This window comes from Thamnophis sirtalis, unplaced genomic scaffold (genome assembly GCF_051295495.1).
Source record: "Thamnophis sirtalis isolate CommonGarterSnake01/CBP01778 unplaced genomic scaffold, rThaSir2_p1.2 scaffold_11, whole genome shotgun sequence".
NCBI lineage: Eukaryota > Metazoa > Chordata > Lepidosauria > Squamata > Natricidae > Thamnophis > Thamnophis sirtalis.
The window spans coordinates 65,693,142-65,720,580 of record NW_028261391.1 but is presented as its reverse complement, the minus strand read 5'-3'; the positions used below and the strand labels follow the sequence as shown (position 1 = coordinate 65,720,580).

Here is a 27,439-nt window from a genome sequence, read left to right as displayed (position 1 = left end):
AGCTTGGATGAGTTGCTCAGTTGTTGCAAAGGGTCAACAGATCTGTTCTTGCCAAGGGGGAGGGAGAGGAGGGCAAAAAGCCAACCCACCAACAGTTTAAAATTTAAAAAAAAATTGAAACCAAAGCCCAGCTCATCATCAGCCTATGCAGGGAGCGGGAGGGGTTTCGGAGTGAACTGCATGCAGGAAACATCTCACATCCTGAGTTTCAGGAGTCCTCTCGCTCTCGCTCCGCAACTGTGTGCATTCATGGGGCTGGGAGCAGCTGATCCAAGTTTGTCTTCCAGCCTGGATTAAGAATGTCAGAGCGTTTCCAGGCAGGGCGACAGCGCAGCCTTCCTTTCCCTCGAGCCCCGAGCCAGGTCCTCTGCCTGCTGCTCAGCCTCTTCGTCACACCGGCACCCGGGTCCCGAGGTAAGTTGGCAACCCCTCAAGGCTCGAGGGGGAAGACCCACGCAGCCCCCCAAACGGCTCCCCCCCCAAAAAAAAAGTTTGGCCAGGGAGCGCTATCGACGGAGCCAGCCTGTCCCGAGTGCCCACCCGTTGCACGGCGGTTGTGGGTTTTTTTTCTCCCCCTTTTGCCCTGCCAGACAAAGAAGCGTGGCTCTCTTCTTCCTTCCTCTTGGCTAACGTTGACTTTGGATTTCTCACTTTCGGGGAATGGAGCAAGTTCGGGGCGCTGCTCCTGCTCCCAGGATGGGAGGTGGAGGAGGGACGCGGCTGCCACCTTTCCACGCTCACCCGGCGCGAAGGACCTTCCCGCTGGCTCGCCTTGGCCCTCCCACGCCCCCCTCCCGCCTTCCTAGGGCGAAATGCCCTTCAGCTGCCCATCCCGTAACTCTTCTTTAGCTGGGGGGTAGTGGGTGCGGATGGGGGTGGGCTTCTTCCTTACCACTTATCTCTTCTTCTTCTTCTTCTTCTTCTTCTTCTTCTTCTTCTTCTTCTTCTTCTTCTTCTTCTTCTTCTTCTTCTTCTTCTTCTTCTCCTTCTCCTTCTCCTTCTCCTTCTCCTTCTCCTTCTCCTTCTCCTCCTCCTCCTCCTCCGTAACTCTTCTTTAGCTGGGGGAGAGTAGATGCGGATGGGGGTGGGCTTCTTCCTTACCACTTATCCCCCTTTCTTCTTCTTCTTCTTCTTCTTCTTCTTCTTCTTCTTCTTCTTCTTCTTCTTCTTCTTCTTCTTCTTCTTCTTCTTCTTCTTCTTCTTCTTCTTCTTCTTCTTCTTCTTCTTCTTCTTCTTCCTCCTCTTCTTCTTCTTCTTCTTTCCTCCTCCTCCTCCTCCTCCTCCTCCTCCTCCTCCTCCTCCTCCTCCTCCTCCTCCGTAACTCTTCTTTAGCTGGGGGATAGTAGGTGCGGATGGGGGTGGGCTTCTTCCTTACCACTTATCCCCCCTTCCCCTTCTTCTTCTTCCTCTTCCTCTTCTTCTTCTTCTTCTTCTTCTTCTTCTTCTTCTTCTTCTTCTTCTTCTTCTTCCTCCTCCTCCTCCTCCTCCTCCTCCTCCTCCTCCTCCTCCTCCTCCTCCTCCTCCTCCAGCACAACCATCCTCAGCCCAACCCTCCTGTCCAGGATAACAGCCGTCAAGTGGAAATGAGTAATAGCAGGTGAAGGCTTGCGCCAAGTGTGAGAAATCTATCCAGCTGAATCTCTTCCTGCTGTGGTAGATAGAGATAGTCCTCAACAGTTCATATCGGGACTGTTCAAACTCAACACAGCACTGGAAAAAGTGATCCAGGACCGTTTCCCCCCCCCCCCAAATAACGACCTTTGCAACGTTCCCATGCTCCTATGTTCAAAGTTCAGGTGCTTGGCAACTGGTTCCTATTTATGACCAGTTGCTTGTCCCCGTGTTGCATGATCCCCTTTTGTGACCTTCTGACAAGCAAAGACAATGGGCCAGACTAACCTAAACAACCGACTTGCCAATTGATCAACTTGTGATTCACTTAACACATGTCTCGCTTAACAACCGGAATTTGTCATAAGACTACCTGTATACGATAAACCGTGCCATTCTCTGAGAGACACTGAGGCAGTGACGTGATGGCTTAGTAGTTTCATGGAGCATCATGGTACCTGTTTAACATTTAGCTATAAATGTCGGCTTAATTATCCACATAATGCATTCTCCCTTGTCTTTTCTTGGCATTGCTATCATTTGCAAGTAGAAGCATACCTTCATCTTTTTTTATTTCTATACATCCTTGTTAAGAGTTACACTGCTGAAAACAAGGCCTTTTTCCATGGGATTGTTAGATTATAATCCTCTGCCTGTTTCCGTTGACATAGCTAGAATTTATGTCTGGATAGAGTTGAGTCCAGCAAGAATATAAGAAAATGTTGACTGACCTGCATGTTTAAACTGTTTCCCACTTTTTAAAATGGGATTACACTGATGTAATTGAGAGTAATTAATATCCTACAGAAGTTCAGAAACAGCCTAAGATGCAATTCAGTAGAGTTAGTCTCCCCAGTAAAATTAAGTAAGATTATACTCTTTAACTTTTTTTCAAAGTAGAACTATATTTAAAATAATTACTTTGGGAACAAACTCTGTAAAGTATCCCGTTGTCCTTAAAGTATACTAAATTACTGAAAGGAGGAGCTTTGTTGCTTAATTTTTTAATTCTAATATAATAATCATATCTAACTGTAAACCTGAAATAACGGACAGTGTGATTATCACCCACACTTTCTTCCCCTTGCAAGCCATATGATGCCATAACAAAATAAGTTCGAAAAATTGGAACAGTTTTATTCTGGTATGCCAAAATACTGCACTTGTTGAAAGTTAAATCATGTGTGCATCTCAGTCTAGATTAATCAATAATTGAACTGGACTGTCTAAAATGCAAACACATTGGCAAATTGACACACTCCTTTAATATAAAAACAATATGCAATATGTTTTACTTATAAAACATAATTATTTTTCAATTCCACAGCTATTTTCTATTTAATTGCTATGGTCTGAAGGAAGATTCTTTGTCCAGGCTTCCTCCAGAGATGAATGCCTTTTTTTTCTTCAGTATTTGTGTTTTGTGTTGAATGAGCAGGACAAATAGAAAGTTATGTTGCCCAGTCTGAAGTGAAAGAAGCTATCTCATTCCTAATATTGCAGAATCAGCCAAGCATTTTTTTCTTGGAGAACAAACATTCCTTTCTGCTAAGCTTCTTGGATCTAAGTCAGTTTAGGATTTTACATCCATCATAGCAGCTGTCGTGCAATTGTTCCAGCTCTCTTGTATGACACACATTCGATTTAATACTCTTCTCTGTGGCAAAAGATTATTGGGGTGAAGGTGAAAGATTTAGAATATGTTGCTTGTTCAAATCAGTTCCCTTTTTATGGAGAATTAGAATGATGGTGAATTTCTCTTTTGCAAGAGTTCAGGATATATAAAGGTCACTGGCTTAAAAGATCCTTAAAAGCTGTTCTTATTCTGCTTGTCTTGGTTCTGGACCTTTTGAAGCCCTAATCTGTGTGGTGCAGAAATAGTTGCAAAGTAATAGTGAATTAGTAGGTACTATTGAACAAAACCAACTTGTGAGCTGGGCTAAGTTTTATGAAGGTGGTTGGGAGACATTTAAATATAAACAGATAATAAATCGAAACAAATGCAAGCAAATTTTAGTAAAAACCCATTATCTAGTCTGCTATGGCAATGAAGAAGCATTTTTATTCTTTACAGTAATAGCTTTACAAACCTATGTAGAATTTTCCGAGAACTTTAAAATACTGTCTTAATCATGATATGGGATTATTAGGAGTCTGTTTAGTAATTGTCCTGACTTTGGGATTTGTTCCCAAAACTATTCTCCAAGACATTCGTAATACATTAGTTAGTAGGAATTTTACATTGCTGTTGTTATTGTTGTTGTTATGTTCCTAGTCTAGGCTTGATTTCAATGCTTTGCTGTGTTTTTATTTAGAATGATATGAATGCTTCTGAGTTTTTAAATCTGATCTGAAATCTGGAACAGATGTACTATTCAGATGTATAGATGCATTGAAAAAGTAGTAGATATTAGCAATAAGATTGGGAGATGGAACAAGCTACATTAGAAGTAACATGAAGTGAATATTAGCAATATTCACTCCACTGTCATCTCATGAACGAAGTCATCTTCTTTTTTTTTTACAAATATATTTTATTCATTTTCACATTCACATTCCATTTTACAGTCACTTATATACTGGATATTTGCTATAAGAAAAGAAGATATTTGCAGAAAAGAAAACGAAGTCATCTTCTCATAAAGAAGTTTGGGTTTTACTTGGACCGTGACCCGTCAAAAGCGCAGAGGACAAAATCGCGCTCGACGAAAGCGCGCATGTGACGTCATCACAGCGCGACGAAAAAAAATAAAAATTGAAATAAAATTAAAATTAAAGCAAGCCGATTCACATAAAGGTAAGGGTTAGGTTTAGGGTTAGGTTTAGCGTTAGGTTAAGGGTTAGCATTAGGTTTAGCGTTATGTTAACGGTTAGGTTTAGGGTTAGATTTAGGGTTAGGTTAAGGGTTAGGTTTAGGGTTAGGGTTAGGGTTAGGTTTGGGGGGGTTAGGGTAAGGTTTTAGCTTTATTTTTACATTTTTCGATCACAGTGCGATGTTTTCGTCGCGCTGTGATGACGTCAAATGTGCGCTTTCGTCGAGCGCGATTTTGTCCTCCGCGATTTTGTGGTGGAACCACTTGGACATGTTATAAATTGTCAAAAAATACATTGTGTTGATATTGGGAAAGACCTGTGGAACAAAACATTGCACAGGACTGTGAGCACTTAATTTGCCAACTAAGCCTGTTTTCATTTATCTCAGAGAGACCAAAGTGGGCACCACTGATACTATACCTCCCATTGAGGCCCATGTCTGACATCATTCTTCATGCCACAAATAGGGCTTGAAGAAAGTAGTAGATGGAGAAAAACTACAATATCTACAGGGACAGAGTAAAGGCCAGAAATTCCCATTCTTGTGGTTTTCTTTGGGGAATGTCCAGGAGTGCTGAAGATTTCCTGCTCTTGAATGATGGCCAATTTGAACACCTCCAACAATGGATCAGCCTAAACTCAACATGCCTTTATCTTCCTCCCTGGAGAACGTCCAAATTCAAACTATTCTAGCTGATGCTTCAGACTGAGCAATATTAGAACATCTCCAGACGTTTTGACCAAGATGATCTTCTTCTTTTGAGGAAAGCATTAAGTAGCTAGGGTAGAATTGTGCTAGTATGTAGCAATAGCAATAGCAATAGCAGTTAGACTTATATACCGCTTCATAGGGCTTTCGGCCCTCTCTAAGCGGTTTACAGAGTCAGCATATTGCCCCCAACAACAATCCGGGTCCTCATTTTACCCACCTCGGAAGGATGGAAGGCTGAGTCAACCCTGAGCCGGTGAGATTAGAACCGCTGAACTGCAGAACTGCAGTCAGCTGAAGTAGCCTGCAGTGCTGCATTTAACCACTGCGCCACCTCGGCTCTTACTTTAGCCTGTAATTTAGGCTTACCTTCTTGCCTGAAACCGTGGCGCTAAAGGTGGTTAGAAATCTATGCTACAAGTGGTTTGACTTCTTCTGCTTCTTCCTTAAGCAGCGTCAAAGCATAAAGCCATGAATTATGGTTGGTCACACAGTCAGATGTTTAGATTCTGCATTTTTGTCTACCTGTTGAATCCTTCCAAGGACTTGGGATAAGCAAGTGTTCTTTGATGTGGTAAACATATTGTTGCAGGATGTGACCTGTTCTAAGTAAAGCCGCCATTGGCAACTATCTGATGATGGTTTTGTCAATCTGTGTGGTGTTCAGTCCCAGATATTTTGGGATTGCATCCATGGAATGTATTAATATTGGTGCATTTTAATCAGAGGTTGGTTCCTACCAGTTCGCACCTATTCGGTAGAACCGGTTCGTCAAATCTACTGAACCGGTTAGAAGAGGTTCCACCAGTGGACCCGGAAAGCAGGCCACACCTACAGAAGAGGTTCCAAACATTTTTGAAACCCACCACTGGTCCTTGGATATGATTATTCTACACTATCATGCTCCTATTTATAAAACTCAGTGCCTCTATGAAAGGTAAGGATGACTATTGCGTTTGTGGTGCAATCAGAACATTGTGCGTGTGTTGAAGTTGTTTTAACGCAAACCAAAGATGCCTTTTAAAAAACAGGTGTACATCCTATTCTTATGCATGCCAGTGCTGTGTGTGAGGTAATTTAAGGTGGTTCTGACAAGTGTCATCGGCATCTTCATATCCGGTCACATGGGCAGCAAGCCACTCCCATCCGGTCACATGGGCGGCAAGCCACTCCCACAAAGGAGGCCACACCCACAGAGTAGGTTTTTGAAACCCACCACTGATTTTAACATTGGTACTACCTTTGCTTTCTTTTTCCAGAGTCCGTCTAATTCTATTTGCAGGTCTTGGTGATATTCTCCAGTTTGTTCTTTTATATTCTGCTGTCTTCATGTACTGGCACCTCTACTATTCAAGACTTCTTTTGTTTTATCAATAGTTGTTAGGTCTGAAGTATTATGTGGCAAGTGCTTGTCTGATAGTATTCTAATATTTTAGCTTCTTCATTTGCTATTATTTTGTCTGTTTTATAATCCCACCGATTCTTTGCTGGCGGGTAAATGGCATTTCTTGCAGTCAATCCAATATACCACAATTGCTATTTTATCATGCCATTGTTTGTAATCAGTCTCTGTAGTCATCTGGCAGACGCTAACTAGGTTGCAGAAAAAGCATTTTCTGTTGCTGTCTTCTCAATTCTGGCTTTGTGAGTATTTGTTCTTAAGGCCCGGTCTTGTGCAGCCTGCGAGTCCGCCTACTGCCGCATACCTCCCAACGGTTCCACCACAAAACCACGGACGACAAAATCGCGGTCGATGAAAGCGCGTATGTGACGTCATCACAGCGCGACGAAAAAGATCGAAAAATGTAAAAACTTACCCTAACCCCCCCAAACCTAACCCTAAACCTAACCCTTAACCTAACCCTAAACCTAACCCTTAACGTAACGAAAAACCTAACGCTAACCCTTAACCTAACGCTAAACGTAACGCTAACGCTCTAACCCTAACCCTTAACCTAACCCTTACCTTTATGTGAATCGGCTTGCTGTAATTTATTTTTTATTTCAATTTTTCGATCTTTTTCATCGCGTTGTGATGACGTCACATACACGATTTCGTCGACCGCGCTTTTGTGGAACGCGCTTTTGATGGGTCACGCCTCCCAACGGCCGATAAGATCGCACAGGATGGGCCTTCTTCAGGTGCCGTCAGCCAGGCAATGTCAGCTGGCGGCTCTCCGGAGGAGGGCCTTCTCTGTAGCCCCTCCGACTCTATGGAACGAACTTCCCCCTGAGATCCAGACCCTGCCCACTCTCATGGCCTTCCGAAAGGCCATTAAAACCTGGCTATTCCAGCAGGCCTGGGGCTGTTGACCTCATGACTGAGGTCCAGCCCCGACCAGATTGGGTGCATGATGTGGTTTTAATCTATTCTCTCTGTTCTTTTTTAATTCTTTGTATTTTCTTAGGATTTGTTTCTTTCTGTAAGCCGCCCGGAGTCCTCCGGGATTGGGCGGCCTATAAATCTATTAAATACAATACAATTCTGTCCCTTTCTCCCCAACTTTCCTGCTCATAGCCAAGTCTTCTTATTTGCTTTACCTCCTAGTTTGTGTACTGACCATGTAATACTTTGCCTTGCCATGTCTCTTTTCTATTCTTCATTTAGTTTTTTCTTCTTCTTTCCAATGACTCTGAACACCATCCAACAATATCAGGAGAAGCACTAGGAAATTTTAAATGCTTTATTTTAGGAATATAAATATCTCATATTGAGTCTTTTAACCACACAAAGATGACATAACAATAAATCCTTCTTGCATTGGCCAGGGAGAGGGAAATTTTTTTGATATGATCTTCAACGGACAGAAAGGTAGGATTTCTTTTTTATTATTATTATTTTTTATTTTATACACATAAGCACATCAACAGAACACATAAACACATTAACAAAAATAACCACACGACTTAAAAACAACATAGGAACGATAAGCTCCATCGTATATCATACAGCAGTTCCGGAAAGGTTTCTTTGCAGTTAGTATTTTCCCTTCTATACATTTCTATCTTGCGTTCGTAATCTCGTTACTCATTATCCATTTTTATATACATTTCTTTATTTATTTATACTTAGCTACTTATGATCAAGTATTATTTTCCTATATTGTGCTTTATATTTTTACTGTCATCTATTCTCTTACATGCAGTTATAGGTATATATTCACATAGTTATTCTTTTTCTTTGCCATTCTTATATTATTATTATTCCATTTAAAAGGGTATAAGGTATAATTTGGAATGTATTGTTTACCATCCTTCACACTTGCTATGACACCACCTTATTTTCTCTTTCTTTTCTCCCTCCCTTCCTTCTCTACTTCCTTCCTTCCTCCTCTCCTTCCCCTTCTTCCTTCCCTTACTTCTCCCCTACTCCTACCCTCTGTCTGTTGTTAGGATTTCTAACTTCTCCTTTCTTCAGTTCTCTTTTTATAGGCAAGGTTGAACTACCACAGTATTATAGCTGTATTGTAACTCAGAGGTGGGGAATTATGGCCCCCTTATGACTTGTGGACTTCAACTTCCAGAATTCCTGAGCTGGCTGCAGAATTCTTGGAGTTGAAGTCCACAAGTCATAAAACGGCCACAGTTCCCAACCCCTGTTGTAGCTGATAGATGAATCTTCATCCATCTGTAGAGGTCATTCACCTTTGTGGGCATAATTAGAATATTCCTGTTTGTGTCCATATCCAACAACATCATAACCGCCGGATTCCACCGCTCCGAATGCCTGAAGACAAGACGACACTAACCGCGACGCCCAGGACCCCTAGTCCTAATTCGCCCCACCCGAGTGTTGAATGTTGAATGCAAGTTGTGTCTTTATTGTCTTATTTTATTCACCTACTGTTTTTGTATTTGCACCCCCCCCTTTTTTTTTGATTGTAAGCCGCCCTGAGTCCCCTCAGGGAAAAGGGCGGCCTATAAATTCCAATAAAATACTAAAAAAATACTAAATAACCTCAGGGAGCACACAATACTTGTTGGAATGATGGTTTCTGTAAATTCTTTATCGCTTCACAGCCTGGTACATCTTGAAAAGACTCTGAGTATATTTGCAAGCATATACCACTTTCTGTGGGTATAACTCTTCCAGTTTAATATGTCTATTAATTTACCCAATAACAAGATCTTAACTGATTTGCATCTTGCCTAAAGGAGAGAAAGGCAGGATAGCCAGAACATCACCATGCTGGTAGATAATTCCAACTCAGCCGAGATGGCGCAGTGGTTAAATGCAGCACTGCAGGCTACTTCAGCTGACTGCAGTTCAGCAGTTCGGCTGTTCAAATCTCAGCCTTCCATCCTTCCGAGGTGGGTAAAATGAGGACCCGGATTGTTGGGGACGATATGCTGACTCTGTAAACCGCTTAGAGAGGGCTGAAAGCCCTATGAAGCAGTATATAAGTCTAACTGCTATTGCTATTTATTTTATTCAATTTAATTTAAATGGATTTAATTCAGTTCAATTCACCAATTTACAAAAGATGAGAGAGAAGGTATTGGGACCTATTAGTACCAGGGAGAAGGGGTAGCTCTTGTTTGAAATTGTGGAACCAGATAGCTAGCTTGCCATGCTGCAGGCTTTCTGTCCTTATGTATGTTTTCCTGTGAAGATGTAGAGAACTAAGGATTGCCAAATTATAGTGCAATGTATATATTAATACAGAGCTGAAAACAAATGAACATTTGAAAAAGTGTGTATGTTATCAGTTGATAGCCAGCAGGGGTGGGTTGCTAATCCCGTTCCAACCGGTTCGGTTGGAACGGGGCTGGCGGCGTCCTCGTGCACGCGCGCAGTTCACGCATGCATCTTAGCGCCTGCGCGATGCTCCAGCTGCTCGCGGAGACTCGCGCAGGTGCTGTATGTGCCATCCAGCTGCTCGCAGAGAATCGCGCAGGTGCTGTATGTGCCGTGCGCCTGCGTGGAAGCGCAGAAGCCTTCAAAGACCGGTAAGGAGCGCGGGCGGGCGGGTGGGCCCTTTGCCGTTCCCGGAAGTTACTTACTTCCGGGTTCGCCGACCAACCGGTTCGCGGGGACTGCCGCGAACCGGTTGAAACCCACCCCTGATAGCCAGGCACTTAAGGACTCATCTTGAGAAAAGAAACGTAATTAATGACATCTATGCATGAACAGTGAAAGGTGGAATAGAAATAAGGGACAGGTTGAAAAATATGATGAATATACAGCGAAAATATTTAAAGATACCCACATCTGACATTGTATATGAAGTGTGTGATTCTAGAATAAATCATAAAAGTTGATATGTGCACACACATGAGAATTGAATAAGTTTTATTTTTATGTTCATACTTTATACTGATGTTACATATTAAGCCCCTTATACTCACTCCATTTTTAGCCAGGGTTTCTGAAAAATTAGGGGGGGGGGAAATGGAAAGAGCTACGTATGTGAAAAGTTGAAGAATAAAACTGGGAGATTGTCCATCTGGGAACTCCCAATAAATTAGATGCCTACAGTTTCCATAGGATCCTCAGATTTAATTTGGATTCAAACCTAGAAGGGAATAATTCTAGGTGAAAGAAAACACCTTGTATCTAAGCCTCTATTGGAAATGAGCAAAATCTGTATAATGTTATTAGGTTCGACATGGAGAAGGGTTAATACATTGAATATAAAATATTGAAAGACATTCCTGGAGCAATATCAATTTTCCTTCATCACTTTTCCTCATATACTGTGTTTAGTGTACACATATTTAGTACAGTTGCTGTGGTCCAACCAATCTGAGCAGCTTACAAACTTGGTTCGCTACTCCTATTTTTAAATTTAAAATAGTTGTATAACAAAAATCCCAACAACCTTTTACTTGGCACAGCAATAATTAAGCGTGACCCGACAAATGCGCGCCCGACAACAGCGCACTGACAAAACCGTGGCGATAAAACCGCGACATCGACAGCGTGCCCACAAAGGCGCACCGACAAAAGAGCGGCGACAGAAGCGCGATTACGGTTAAGGTAAGGGTTAGGGTAAGGGTAAGGGTAAGGGTTAGGGTTAGGGTTAGGGTTAGGGTTAGGGTTAGGGTTAGGTTCAGGGTTAGGTTTAGGGTTACCTTTAGGGTTAGGTTTAGAGAGTGCTTCTGTCGGCGCGCTGTTGTCGGCGCGCTTCTGCGCTCATTTGTCAGCGCGATTTCGAACTCGCGGGTTTTTCCCGCGGTTTCGACAGCGCACTTTGTCCAGCGCGCATTTGTCGGTGAACCATAATTAAGCCATGCAGCCTTAACTGAAAGCTTTTGTAGGTATTGTCATGAAAAAAAATTAGGACTGCTTTTGTGTTTTGGGGAAACTAAATGGAATATACTGTTGTGCTCATTTCTGTCTTCAAGAATTTCATAGGTATCATCAGTGTGTTCTTTGATATGCTCCAATCTAACTCTTCTTTATTCTCCCCCTCCCCCCTTTTATCGTGCTGTGACAATTTAGATCCTTTCGAGAACAATATCTCTCCCTTGGACATTTACAGTGTTGCCTAGAAGATCTCAGGTTTTCTGTAACTTGGGCCTTAAAAAAGATAGATAGCTTTTGATTACTCTCACTGTCAATGCTTTGGCACTGGAACATGTACATTTAGTTAAAAAGAAAACCTTTCCTTTTTTTCACCCAGAACCATTGAAACCATCCCTTGGGTGGTGCATAATTCTGCTACTGCTGGCCTTGCTCCATTCCCTTTAAGAGGGATAGAAACAGAAAAAATAAATGGAACCAATTTGTCATTGGCCTTGTCACTCCCTTACTGTATGTGCTCAAAGAAGTGGTTAGAACCCCCTGAGTTTATCTAATTTGACATGTGCAAACTTTTACAACCTTACGTTTGGCCACATAGCTTTTATTCCACTTTTATAAGTAAAATAGCTATAAAATTACGTCACCAAGAAAGTACAGGAAGTGTTGGGAAGGCTACAGGCAGAGGACTCCCATTTTAAATTGTTCATCAAATTATCCACATTTCAAGATATTTTTCTTTCACAAAGATTAGAGGAAATTTTAATACTAATTTTTATTAAAAATTAAAGTCGGAAAGATAAAAACAAACACAAACTTTAAAAAATTGAAAGAATGAATGAAAAAAATAGAAGGCACAGAAAATAAAATATAACAAAGTAAAAAAAAAGAACAACCATATTTTTCGGATTATAAGATGCACTGGAGTATAAAATGTACCAAGGTTTTGAAGAGGCAAATTAAAAAAAAAAGTTTTTGCATTCTGCAAACCTCCCCAAAATGGCCCGTTTTTTGCAAAAACAGGCCCATTTTTTTTTCAAAAAAGGGGGCATGAATAGCCCTTAGGAGGCTTGTAGAGTGCTCCTGGGGGGTGGGGAGGACAAAAACAAGCAAAAAACGGCCCATTTTTTGTATAAAAAAGGGGGGGCATGGATAGCCTTTAAGAAGCTTATAGAGTACTCCTGGGAGCTGGGGGGTGGGCAAAATTGAGCAAACATGGCCCATTTTCCGCTCATTTCTGCCCTCACCAGCTTCCAGGAGCACTCTGAAAGCCTCCTATAAGCTATGCATGCCCATTTTTGGTGAAGGGAGGGGTTTTGGGAGGCAAAAAATGCTGTATTCAGTGTATAAGACGCACCCAGATTTTCAGCCTCTTTTTTGAGGGAAAAATATACTCTGAAAAATACGGTGTATAAAAATCTTCATTTAAAACAAATATAAACAATTTTAGTGACTTATTTCTTTCTGTTGAGCTACAAGTGATCCCTTCCCGTCGTTTTCCATCTCTTAGTTATGAACAAATCCTTAAAGCCCTTTCATTCAGTCCTCATCAGCAAATGTCCATTAAGGCAGGGGTCTCCAACCCCCGGCCGTGACCCACTACAGGGCCTTGAATTGTTCCAAATTGTTCCAGGCCATGGAAGTGGTGGGTGACCACACACATATACAGATCTCCACTTGTGCAAGCAGTGGGGACAGCTTGTGCAAATGAAAATCTGCTTGTGTAAATGCTGGCAAATGGAACTGCATGCACCATTCACATAGAAACATCCCCCCTCTGGTCCGCAAAGCCAGAAAGGTTGGGGAAATCTGCATTAAGGATTACCAGAGAGACCAACATTCCTATTTTAACTTTGATTATATAAACCAACTTTATATTCCTTTCTTTTACTTTTCACAGTCTCGATCCTTTATCAATTCATATAATGTCCTGAAACTTGATTTAATTTATTTTTTTCTTTTTCCTTTCTTACAAAATTCTTCAAAGCTTTAACAATAGTCTTTTGTAAATCCAATTTAAGAGAATTATCCACATCACTCTCTTGGCTTGTTATTTAGATATGCCTTTTAATTTATTAAGACAATGGGTTTCTTTTTTATGTCCAAGGTAGCAACATTTTCCATATGATTCTTCTAATCTGTCATTTTTAAATCCATTATCAGGTCCATCTCATTCTTTCTGGTGGAGCCATCTTCAGTTCACCATTTCTCCCCTGGAAATCAAGCCAGACAAAAACTTTTAAAACACTATTACATCACAGGAGTACACTCCTAGGGTTCACCGACAAAAGCGCGCCCGACGAAACCGTGGCGAGAAAATCGCGAGTTCTAAACCACCCCGACGAATGAGCGCAGAAGCATGCCGACATCAGTGCACCGACAGAAGCGCGCTCTAAATCTAACCTAACCCTAACCCTAAACCTAACCCTAAACCTAACCCTGAACCTAACCCTTACCTTAACTTAAATCATGCTTCTGTCGGCGCGCTCTTGTCGGCGCTCTCTTGTCGGCGCGTTGATGACGTCATGGTTTTCGTGCCGTGGTTCTGTCGGTGCGGTTTTGTCGTACGTGCATTTGTCAGGTCACGCACTCCTAGCATTCAAGACGAATGCATTGTTTCAGGAGGTAGTATATAATTTGGTATTTGTTCCTATATGAAAATTCCTTTCAATCTTTGCTTGATATCACATTAAACAAACAAAATGCCAGATATCGGCATTTACAAAAGTTAGAAACATTTGGATCCCAACCACCTAACCATGCATTCATGCATTTTATACGTTTCAGGGTTTTATAAAATTCTATATTACAACATTCCAGAGGCACAATTGACCCTGTAAAACCCTCTTAAAAGCCAAGATATTGCTAACATAAAATATTTTTAAGCTGATTATGGGCTTTTATCCACTATAACTACCTATGGCTTTCTATGTTCCACAAAAAGCCTACTTTCGGTTATAAATGTAAAGTTTCAGAAGGGATAATTATAGTGAAATGTTGAATAAGAGCTACTATTCAGTCCAAAATAGCTCCTACTGCATTTGTGTCGTGGTGCATTGCTTGAAGAATTAAGCTGGTTGTAAATAGCATTTCCTGCAAACCCAGAAGCATTTGTTGAAAGAAATATTATATTTGTCCTGAAAAGTAGCAAGCAGAAACTCTTCTGTCGCGATGCAAGCATGCCTTCACATTGTAAGCAGAATGCTAATAGGACGAACGATGTGTCCATGTGCTCACCTTTTATGGTGCAGGACTATTCTTTTTAAAATTTGCTTTGTTCTTTGACTAGAGAATTTCTGCCAAAGTTATTGTGTCCTAAGCCAAGCCAGTATCTAACAAAGTAATGCAAGAGAAAAACAGTCAAAAAGTCTGAGCTTTCACAATGCTACTAGCTTCTCTCTGAATATTTTATACTAACAGCATGACTTCCTTACTACTTTGGTATATATTTACGGGATTAATGTGAATGATTGGGTCTCATGTATACAACTGCTTTGGGAAATAAGATTATTCTGTGCCACACTTTTATGGAATACAAGGCTTTTTCGACACAGTTGAAAGTTACAGATAAAAGATTCTGGTTCCACCACAAATGCGCGAACGACAAAAGCGCGCCTGACTAAACCGCGGTGACAAAACCGCGTTGACAAAACTGCGCCGACGCATGAGCGCTGAAGCGCACCGACAACAGCGCGCCGACAGAAGCGCGCTGTAACCCTAAACCTAACCCTAAACCTAACCCTAAACCTAACCCTAAACCTAACCCTAAACCTAACCCTAAACCTAACCCTAAACCTAACCCTAAACCTAACCCTAAACCTAACCCTAAACCTAACCCTAAACCTAACCCTAAACCTAACCCTAAACCTAACCCTAAACCTAACCCTAAACCTAACCCTAAACCTAACCCTAAACCTAACCCTAAACCTAACCCTAAACCTAACCCTAAACCTAACCCTAAACCTAACCCTAAACCTAACCCTAAACCTAACCCTAAACCTAACCCTAAACCTAACCCTAAACCTAACCCTAAACCTAACCCTAAACCTAACCCTAAACCTAACCCTAAACCTAACCCTAAACCTAACCCTAAACCTAACCCTAAACCTAACCCTAAACCTAACCCTAAACCTAACCCTAAACCTAACCCTAAACCTAACCCTAAACCTAACCCTAAACCTAACCCTAAACCTAAACCTAACCCTAAACCTAACCCTAAACCTAACCCTAAACCTAACCCTAAACCTAACCCTAAACCTAACCCTAAACCTAACCCTAAACCTAACCCTAAACCTAACCCTAAACCTAACCCTAAACCTAACCCTAAACCTAACCCTAAACCTAACCCTAAACCTAACCCTAAACCTAACCCTAAACCTAACCCTAAACCTAACCCTAAACCTAACCCTAAACCTAACCCTAAACCTAACCCTAAACCTAACCCTAAACCTAACCCTAAACCTAACCCTAAACCTAACCCTAAACCTAACCCTAAACCTAACCCTAAACCTAACCCTAAACCTAACCCTAAACCTAACCCTAAACCTAACCCTAAACCTAACCCTAAACCTAACCCTAAACCTAACCCTAAACCTAACCCTAAACCTAACCCTAAACCTAACCCTAAACCTAACCCTAAACCTAACCCTAAACCTAACCCTAAACCTAACCCTAAACCTAACCCTAAACCTAACCCTAAACCTAACCCTAAACCTAACCCTAAACCTAACCCTAAACCTAACCCTAAACCTAACCCTAAACCTAACCCTAAACCTAACCCTAAACCTAACCCTAAACCCAACCCTAAACCTAACCCTAAACCTAACCCTAAACCTTACCTTAACTTAAATCGCGCTTCTGTCGGCGCGCTGTTGTCGGCGCGCTGTTGTCGGCGCGCTTTTGACATCGCGGTTTTAGCGCCGTGGTTTTGTCGGCGCGCTTTTGACGTTAGCGCATTTGTCGGGTCACGAAAGATTCTAATTTAATCCCGATTTTACATGAATTTGTAAAATGTTCTGTTTTTAAAAACCCATATTGAAAGAGCCCTAAGCCTTTTTTGCACCAGATTGATTGCATCTGGTTTAGTACTGAAGGAATCTGGCTATTATCCTAATGTTTCTTGCATATTTCTTTGGTGCATCAGACTCAGAGTATTTTTTTACAGTCTGGAGATTTGCATTGCCAAGTCCATGTGATATAACATAGGCTGTGTGCCCTGATTTCTTCTTCAATTGAACAATGTCAGCGTTAATACTGGGTTTTTTTTAAAAAAAAATCATGTCTGTATGTACACACACTTCTAAAATATATTGACGTTGTTTCATAAAACAAATGCACATTGAAAAGTGCAAATTAAAGGAAGCGAAGTGAAAAACACAGCTGCTATGCATTCAAAGTACTCATTTTTGAACTCTTTAATACAGTCATCCTATGTTTTGACATGGTTTGCCCTCAAAAACACCAGGTATGGTGAAGCACAACACATTCTGGCATTTGGTTAAGCAATGACAATATACAAGAAGCCAAGAGTTTATAGAAATGCTACATCAATATACAAATCAGGGCTCAAAATACTTCATTTAAACAAGTTCTGTTCTTTCACCAAGAGCCAAATATATGCTCGAATGACTAATGGAGTCATATGGTTCACAGAAATGAAGCACTTTATTGTATATAGTTTTGCAGGCTTCCAAAAGTTACGGTACAGAGATTATGCTGAGATTAAGAAGATCCAACTGTTGTGTTTGCCTGTGTTATTCAGAGTTCAGTGGGCCAAGAAGTGAAATCAGCCATCACAACTGTATCATTTTAACTCTCCTCTTTGAAAGACAATTTAGCACTGCTAAATTACTATCTGCATGTTAACATGTCAAAGGTACCTTTTTTTAAAAGGAGTAGAGAATTTGAAGGAAGACACAGTTCTTCACAGTTAAAATGTACTTTTAATCAATACATTAGAACACTGAAGGAAGTAATTCACAAAGTGGCAACCGTTAATCTTTCTTTGAATTGCATAATTGGAAGTGTTGCACATTATATTTTTTGATTAAGCAGGCTATTTAGCTAGATTGTTTGAACTCATCTTTCTCATGTAAGAAGTCATGAATCTAAGCAACATAAAAGATCAAATGGATTTGCAGAAAACCCCTGTGTAGATCAGTTCGAAGCTGGCAGCCCTGTCAAATTAGAGGGGAGATACATTTTAATTAGAAGCACAAGGAACTGAACATTACATTCGGAAATACACGGATTCCTCTTACATTTTCAGGCCCATCAAAAGATGTAGTTAATTTTTAACATTCCTAACATACTTTTACAAGTGTTGATTTTATAGAGAACTATAAGAAATAAATGAACAAAGATTTATGGTTTCAAGAAAATGAGGACTATGTTAATACATTCTTCGAGGGAGAAACAGCCAACTTTAGCTGTAAACAATAAGATTTGCATATGCATAAGCACCTAATGCTGAATTTGATTGTACCTGTTAATGGGCAGTTCTAAATCTAATAATTATTAGGTCTTGGCTTATTCTTTTCTGAAGAATAAATTGTTGCTTTTGTTATAATGGCTTGCACAAATAGATTTGCAGTGGTGGTAGGAAAACTGAATCATCTCCTTAAATTGAAATATCCTTATATAGTAAGGTGGCTCAGTGGCTATGATGCTGAGCTTGTTGATTGAAAGGTTGGCAGTTCAGTGGTTCAAATCCCTAGTACTACATAATGGGGTGAGCTCCCGTTACTTGTCCCAGCTTCTGCCAATCTACCATGTTTTCCCCAAAAATAAGCCCTCCCCTGAAAATAGTGATCCCCGAAAATATTACAACACAGCAGCAGCCATGCTCACCACTTCCTCCATCTCAACAATAGCAATAGCAGTTAAACTTATATACCGCTTCATAGGGCTTTCAGCCCTCTCTAAGCGGTTTACAGAGTCAGCATATCGCCCCCACAGTCTGGGTCCTCATTTCACCCACCTCGGAAGGATGGAAGGCTGAGTCAACCTTGAACAGGTGAGATTTGAACCGCTGAACTGCAGATAGCAGTCAGCTGAAGTGGCCTGCAGTACTGCACCCTAACCACTGCACCACCTCGGCTCTTGACATAACACAATAATATATCCCTGAAAATAAGACGAATTGCTTATTTCGAGAATCAAAAGAAAATAAGACAGCATTCCATGCACCTTCAACATTTAGTCATGCCAGCCACATGACTACCAAGATGTCTTTGGACAGAGCTTGCTCTTCAGATTTGAAATGGATGTGAACACCACCCCCTAGAGTCAGGAACAACTAGCACATATGTGTGTTACCTTTTTTATACAGTAGAACCTCTAGTCACAATAATAATTTGTTCTGTAACTTTGGTCACAACCTGATTTGGCAGAGGAGCTGCTTTCAAGCCATTGGAAAATATATCCAATCCAACTTCTGTGTTTGTGTTTGTTTGAGGGTGAGTGAGTGAGAGAGGGAAGGGGGTAGGAGAGATAGTCCAATCCAACTTCTCTGTGTGCGTGTGTCTGTTTGAGAGGGGGGAGGGAGGGAGAGAGGGAGGAAGGAGGGGGAGGTAGAAGAAAAAGAATGAAGGAAACTTTTCCACAAAGGAGAAAAACAAATGCTGTCGCTTTAAATCGGAACTGATCATGCCTGGCTGTGGAATTCTGGGAGTTGAAGTCCACAAGTCTAAAAAAATTTGACACCCACCACTGTAACAGTGCCTCACCAGCCATAAACCTCACCGCACGTCACTGTCTAACAGATACAATGGATCTATCAGTCCATAATATGGTTTGTTTGGGTTTGGAATGGATTAGCAAAATGAATTGACAGCACTACCCTATTGTGATATCATCTATAGGACATGGTTATATTGTCTAGCATTATGTTTTAACTAGATTTTTATGGCTTTTTCTATCATGTTTGAAGAATGCCATGATTTAATGTAATGTGTGAGTTTGGAAACATGTCTTTTCTGAATTACACTCCCCAAATATGTATATAAAAATAAGGCTACATGCAAAATGGCTTAAACTTCAGAGACTGTTCTATATTCCTTGCTTTGACATCTATATTTTCCCATACATTTTTATTCAGTTGTTATGAATTCTGTTTGCTATTTGATTTTATTGTTCTGTCCATTTGATGTATCTTCTTTCTATATTTCTTTATGCCTTTTGGCTTCACAACCTTTATTTCATATTGGCGTATTTCCTTGTTTCATATAAATATCATTGTTCTCATATATCCTGTCAGCTTCTGTTTTCAGACATATTTCTAGGTTATGTTAAAAGCTACCTTTGGAATTTATTTAACTTGCCTGTTTTCTTGGAAGTTTGGTTTTCAGTTTAGTTAACTTTTTATTTCTGAAAACGTTTTCTGTCTGGGTTTTGTGTTCCCTTTTCTACTGGAAATCTAACCTTACGATTTACAAATAAAAATCTGATTCTGGTGCAAATAAAATCCAATTTATTGCCTGAGAAGGAGAACAAAGAATCTGCCTTAATTAAATGCAAGACTCTTTTCTGTCCTAAGAATAGTTGACATAGAATTTGGGCAGATCTTCATGGCTGAATTAATAATGCACAAGCAAACGTCATTCTTTGGTGACGCAACTAAACAACTGATGTAATGGAACTCTTATAAAGTGATGGGATAGGAGCTGTGGTGGATGCTTGTGTATTTCTCAGAAGTAATGAATTGCATATACTTGCCACATGTGGAAATATTTTGACGCTTGAGACTTATACACAAACAGTCCACAGTTGCTTGAAACTCTCATGGGCCCCCTCGGGAATATTAATTGGTAACAGTGGTGTCTATACATTAGCTTATATATTCAAGGCATTATGTTTCCTAATGGCAGTTGTTGATAGAAATGAGCAGGAGGGTGCTTATCAGCTTACCAAAGGCATGTGTTTGGTCACAATACAATGCTGGGCTGGATAGGTCTTTGTTAGAGACAGTAGTCTTTTCTTAAAATCTGAGCAATTCCAGAGCTTATGTCCATTTCAGTGAATCGGTATCTTTGCTGACTGATCTTAAAAAGCTAAACCAGTTTCAAGCCAGGGGCATATGCCTGTGTGTATGTATGTATGTCTTTGTCTCTTTGATTTGAGGGGTTGATTCAGTGGTGGGTTTCAAAAATTGTTCGAACTTACTCTGTGGGTGTGGCCTCCTTTGTGGGAGGGGCTTGCCACCCATGTGACCGGATGGGAGTGGCTTGCTGCCCATGTGACCGGATATGAAGATGCCGACGACACTTGTCAGAACCACCTTAAATTACCTCACACACAGCACTGGCATGCATAAGAATAGGATGTAAACTTGTTTTTTAAAAGGCATCTTTGGTTTGCGTTAAAACAACTTCAACACACGCAATGTTCTGATTGCACCACAAACGCAGTAGTCATCCTTACCTTTCACAGAGGCACTGGGTTTTATAAATAGGAGCATGATAGTGTAGAATAATCATATCCAAGGACCAGTGGTGGGTTTCAAAAAATTTTGGAACCTCTTCTGTAGGTGTGGCCTGCTTTCCGGGTCCACTGGTGGAACCTCTTCTAACAGGTTTGGTAGATTTGATGAACCGGTTCTACCGAATTGAGGCTTTGGGGAAGCTCCTGAAGTCTCCACAGGGGAGAAATGGATGCTATTTTCACTCTCCCCAGGCTCCTAGAAAGCCTCTGGAGCCTGGGGATGGCGAAAAAAATGTGGCAAAAGTGGGGGAGGTTGTCACGCTGGTTGTGCTGGGGGAGAGGGTCACGCGCATGCGGCTGGGTCACACACAGAGCATTATGGGTGTGGGCACACCCGCGCACGACCCTCATGCGCTCCCCCACGCTTTTGGCACGCGATCCAAAAAAGGTTCGCCATCACTGACCTAGATTGTTGACTCTGTAAACCACTTAGAGAGGGCCGTAAAGTACTATAAAGTGGTATATAAGTCTAAGTGCTATTGCTAGTGCTAGCCGAGGTGGCGCAGTGGTTAGAGTGCAGTACTGCAGCCACTTCAGCTGACTGCTAGCTGCAGTTCGGCGGTTCAAATCTCACCGGCTCAAGGTTGACTCAGCCTTCCATCCTTCCGAGGTGGGTGAAATGAGGACCCAGACTGTGGGGTGATATGCTGACTCTGTAAACCGCTTAGAGAGGGCTGAAAGCCCTATAAAGCAGTATATAAGTCTAACTGCTATTGCTATTGCTATTTCAGTTTTACTTAGCAATAGTTTGTACTGCTGTACTGTTCGCGCCAGTCCTTCACTAACATTTAATATTTTTTAAAAATTTTACTAGGAGAAACTGCTGGAAGTAAACTGGAATTCCCTAGGCAATGGACTCAAAGAGAACAACTAGAACACTATGGCATAACCATCCCTTATCTTTTGAGTGGTAAACCATGGAAGCCAATAAAGAATCTTTATGAACAGGTAAGTTCTGTTACAATTATTGGTTTTTATAACATCATGGATTACAGTACAGAACAGTGGTGGGTTTCAAAAACTTTTGGAACCTACTCTGTGGGTGTGGCCTCCTTTGTAGGAGTGGCTTGCCGCCCATGTGACCGGATATGAAATTATGAATTAGTACTTAGGTCGGTCCAAGTAGCTATTCAGAAACTTCAATATTGGTTGAACAATGAATTACAATGTTTAAGCCCATTCAAAAGCTCTTTTTTGCTCATTTATATCTTTATATATCCAATATTTAGGGCTATTTGTAGAAGAATCCTATCTATATTTAGTAAAAGATAAACTCCATTGTATTCAGTTGGGTTTATATGATTTTTCAGGAATCCTGCAGTCTTAACCATTATCCTTTATATAAGTCGTGGTGTGTGTTTGTGCAATTGTATAATATATCCTTAATTTAAGGGATTTGGGTTTACCAAATTTTGGATGCAATGGATAAAATGTCTGTATCCTGTAAGTTCTACACATGTACCAGGGGTGGGTTTCAACCGGTTCGCGGCAGTCCCCGCGAACCGGTTGGTCGGCGAACCCGGAAGTAAGTAACTTCCGGGAACGGCGAAGGGCCCGCCCGCCCGCCCGCGCTCCTTACCGGTCTTTGAAGGCTTCTGCGCTTCCACGCAGGCGCATGGCACATACAGCGCCTGCGTGATTCTCCGTGAGCAGCTGGATGGCACATACAGCGCCTGCGCGAGTCTCCGCGAGCAGCTGGAGCATCGCGCAGGGGCTAAGACGCATGCGTGAACTGCGCGCGTGCACGAGGACACCGCCGGCCCCGTTCTAACCAAACCAGTTGGAACGGGATTAGCAACCCACCTCTGACATGTACATATATAAACCCATTTCCATTTTACACATTTGTAACATATTGTATGTAAGAAATACACATGTAAAATCCCATTTAGTTTAATTGACATTCTGCTTTTATAGGTAGCCTTCATTCCATTTGTCTCCTAAACTACAGCATATTAGTTTATATTAAAAGTTTATGTTTATATAAAAGGAATATTTACTATTTTGGTAAAACAAAAAAAATGCTTAATAAAAGACATTAAACTCACACCTGAAATCGTAAGCTAGCTAACATATCTTATGTATTTAGTATCCATCTAAATCTATTTTGGGGTTGCTTAATTAGAAACAGATGGTCATCTTTACTGTACTTCAGAGATTTTCGAAAGTGATGAATACAGGGTATTGAAAGAGCTTCAGTATAAAAATTTTCAGAGCAGAAGAATAATGGCATTCATGTCATTAATTTGCTTCCCAATTGCTTGCAATTCAAGGTGAATGTTAAATAAAAATGCTGATTTAATACAGAGAGCTACGTGGAATAATAGTGCTCCCATTCCCTTGGAAACTGAAAATATAATAAAAAAAAATTGTGAGAAATTCAGCAAGGGAGATATAACTATTACATTTTTATCATACAAAAGCTAGTATTTATTATGAAGCAGTTTGATTTAGACGAATCTTAGAAGAAGGTGATTGAGAAATATCACTATTTCCACTGTAGCTGTGTATAGCCATGAAGCTTTTAGCTTTGATAAGAATGAAGTTGAATCAGAGGAGGAAGCTTAAGTAACATTTCTGTCTAATCCAAGATTCAAGAATTATGAACATGTCACGTGACTTACAATACCTGGAGCTCAGTGGTGGGTTTCAAAAATGGTTCGAACCTACTCTTTGGGTGTGGCCTCCTTTGTGGGAGTGGCTTGCCGCCCATGTGACCAGGTGGGAGTGGCTTGCCGCCCATGTGACCGGATATGAAGATGCCGACGACACTTGTCAGAACCACCTTAAATTGCCTCACACAGAGCACTGGCATGCATAAGAATAGGATGTAAACTTGTTTTTTAAAAGGCATCTTTGGTTTGCGTTAAAACAACTTCAACACACGCAATGTTCTGATTGCACCACAAACACAGTAGCCATCCTTACCTTTCACAGAGGCACCACGTTGGGAGCCACTGGTCTAGATTTATAACAGCAAAGATATACGTGTATAAATAGTCCTCAACATACGTCTACAATTAAGCCCACAATTTCCATTGGTAAGCGAGACATTTAAGTGAGTTTTGCCCTGTTTTATGACTTTTCCTGTTAAGTGAATCACTGCAGTTGTTAAGTTAATAACATGGTTGTTAAGTGAATCTGGCTTCCCCTTTAACTTTGCTTGTCAGAAGGTCGCAAAATGTGATCACAGCACCGTGGGGCACTGAAACCGTCATAAATGAGAACCAGTGGCCAAGTGTCTGAATTTTGATCATGTGACCAAGGGGAGGCCGCAATGGTCCTGAGTGTGAAAAAATGGTCATGTCACTTTTTTCAGTACCATTGTCATTTTGAAGGGTTACTAAATGAACTGTTATAAATAGACTACCAGCAGAGTTGGCCCGTGACCCGACAAATGCGCGCACGACAAAACTGCGCCGACAAAACCGTGGTGAGAAAACCGCGATGTCAAAATCGCGCCCACAACAGCGCGCCGACAAAATCGTGCCCACAAAAGCACGATTAGGGTTAAGGTAAGGGTTAGGGTTAGGTTCAGGGTTAGGTTTAGGGTTTGGGTTATTACGTTGTTTTTGCGTTGTTTGTTGAAGGTGCGCTTTTGTCAGCGTGCTGTTGTCGGCCCGCCGTTGGCGCGATTTCAATGTCGCGGTTTTCTCGCCGCGGTTTTCTCACCGCATTTGTCATGCACGCATTTGTCGGTGAACCGAGTTGGCCCATAGCAATAGCAATAGCAGTTAGACTTATATAGCGCTTCATAGGGCTTTCAGCCCTCTCTAAGTGGTTTACAGAGTCAGCATATCGCCCCCACAGTCTGGGTCCTCATTTCACCCACCTTGGAAGGATGGAAGGCTGAGTCAACCTTGAGCCGGTGAGATTAGAACCGCTGAACTGCAGATAACAGTCAGCTGAAGTGGCCTGCAGTACTGCACCCTAACCACTGTGCCACCTCGGCTCCATGAGGATGCAACTTGGAGAGCAGGGAGAGGAGGAAGAATTGGACTTCCTGACGTGATTAGAAATAGAGAAGGACTTGGAATGGACAAGAGGCAAGAGCACCCCAAGTTATACTCTTTCAGTAATTTCAGTAACTTTCAAATTCAACAATTGCAGTTTTGTTGCTCTTCAGAATTCTGATTTAAATCTTACATCCTGTTTTTCTTACATCCTGTTTTACTATTGTGGCATCTATTTTTCTCTTACTCCATTGATATGATCTCCTGGCTTGTGCTCTCAAGCTATTAATTCACTACTATGTGCTCTTCCTAGGCAGTCTCCCTGACTGCAAGACTCTGGCTGTAGTAATCAGCCCTGGGCATGATCGTATTGTTCATATATTTTAATTTCTGCAAGATTTCATAATGTATAAAATATTAACTCAGCCATGTATATATAGTTTTTAAGCCATTGGCTTCACTGGCCTTTGATTATGGGCTTATGATCTCTGTCCAATAAGTGAGTAATACTGAAACAAAGCAGTTAGTAACATTGGGTCAAATGTAAATATAAGTTAAATTATTTCAGCAGTATTAAAATAATTACCTCATGTTTTTAACACATTTCCCATTATGTTTCATTTGAAAATATAATTTTGCAAAGCTTTGGTGCATCGCATACATGCTGTGTTATGCTTTCTTCCATTAAATTCTGGCAAACAGCTGAATATTTCACTTAAATGTTCTTTATTCTTATATCTTCAGGTGGTATGATATAATTTCTTTTATCCTGCCAGCTGACTGGTGATGAAGGAAAAAAAGTGCCAGTTTATTGCATGTAGATCATCCTAATGAAGAGTTAAGGTTCCCTCCCTCCCTCCCGTAGCATCTCCAGGGTTAGAGGATAAAAAAAATTAAGGTAATTGACACAGTATTAGCAATAGCAATGGCAATAGCAGTTAGACTTATATACCGCTTCATAGGGCTTTCAGCCCTCTCTAAGCGGTTTACAGAGTCAGCATATTGCCCACACGGTCTGGGTCCTCATTTCACCCACCTTGGAAGGATGGAAGGCTGAGTCAACCTTGAGCCGGTGAGATTTGAACTGCTGAACTGCAGATAACAGTCAGCTGAAGTGGCCTGCAGTACTGCACCCTAACCACTGCGCCACCTCGGATTGAAACCATGCCCCCTTTGCATATTTATCAACATTGCATGCCTGCTCATTTAAATTAAGGAAGAATAACAGGGTTGGAAGGGACCTTGGACATCTAGTCCAACCCATCACTCAAACAAGAATAAAGTGAAGCTCTGAAGAAATATTACAGCTCTTTCCTTTAATGAGCTGTGGTGGCAAAGTGGTTAGAATGCAGCATCGCAGGCTAATTCAGCTTATTGCCAGCAGTTGGTATCCTGACCAGCTTAAGGTTGATTCAGACTTCCATCCTTCCGAGGTTGGTAAAATGACGATCCAGATCAGTGGTGGGTTTCAAAAATTGTTCGAACCTACTCTGTGGATGTGGCCTCCTTTGTGGGAATGGCTTGCCTCCCATGTGACCGGATGGGAGTGGCTTGCTGCCCATGTGACCAGATATGAAGATGCCGATGACACTTGTCAGAACCACCTTAAATTACCTCACACACAGCACTGGCATGCATAAGAATAGGATGTCAACTTGTTTTTTGAAAGGCATCTTTGGTTTGCATTAAAACAACTTCAACACACGCAATGTTCTGATTGCACCACAAACGCAGTAGTCATCCCTACCTTTCACAGAGGCACTGAGTTTTATAAATATGAGCATGGTAGAGTAGAATAATCATATCCAAGGACCAGTGGTGGGTTTCACAAAATTTTGGAACCTCTTCTGTAGGTGTGGCCTGCTTTCCGGGTCCACTGGTGGAACCTCTTCTAACCGCTTCGGTAGATTTGACGAACCGGTTCTACCAAATAGGTGCGAACTGGTAGGAATCCACCTCTGATCCAGATGCAATAGGCTGACTTTGTAAACCGCTTAGAGAAAGCTGTAAATCACTGTGAAGCGGTATATAAGTCTTAAGTGCTATTGCTATTACTAATGTCATTATCCTCTGAGGTAAATATGGGAGCAGATGTATCTTCTAGAGATAAGCATGAGAGTCCAGAAAATCTCAGCCAAGCCTTCAAGTGATAGTTTTAGAGAGTGAATTCAGGTAGGACCTTGAGTCTTTAGTCTGGTGGCGCAGTGGTTAAATGCAGCACTGCAGGCTACTGCTAGATCAGCAGTTCAGCGGTTCAAATCTCACCGGCTCAGGGTTGACTCAGCCTTCCATCCTTCCGAGGTGGGTAAAATGAGGACCCAGATTGTTGGGGGCAATATGCTGACTCTCTGTAAACCGCTTAGAGAGGGCTGAAAGCCCTATGAAGCGGTATATAAGTCTACTGCTATTGCTATTGTCTTACTGAATAATTTGTGCAGTTTGGGTAAATGTCCTACGTTCTCCTCCATAGAAGCTACTTGTATTATTTTTTTATATATGCACCAATAATATTTTTTTTGCTAAAAAAATAGAATATTTTTTGAAGTAGATGTACCAGTCCTTGTCTTACTCACACATACACAAAATATTATTTAAAACATTTTTATCTGAGCCTAGAAAATGATTTCA

General features: G+C 41.2%; 1 protein-coding gene across 1 annotated transcript in view; it reads left to right on the top strand.

The window, feature by feature from the left end:
* The first annotated feature begins 207 nt into the window (after positions 1–207).
* The window catches only part of ADAM12 (ADAM metallopeptidase domain 12), a 319,094-nt gene continuing 291,862 nt past the window's right edge, over positions 208–27,439 (top strand). Inside the window, exons 1-2 of the mRNA XM_087725973.1 lie at positions 208–414; positions 21,673–21,806. Coding sequence (XP_087582099.1) covers positions 300–414; positions 21,673–21,806 — 249 coding nt within the window. The 5' untranslated portion in view covers positions 208–299. The remainder of the gene's footprint in view (positions 415–21,672; positions 21,807–27,439) is intronic.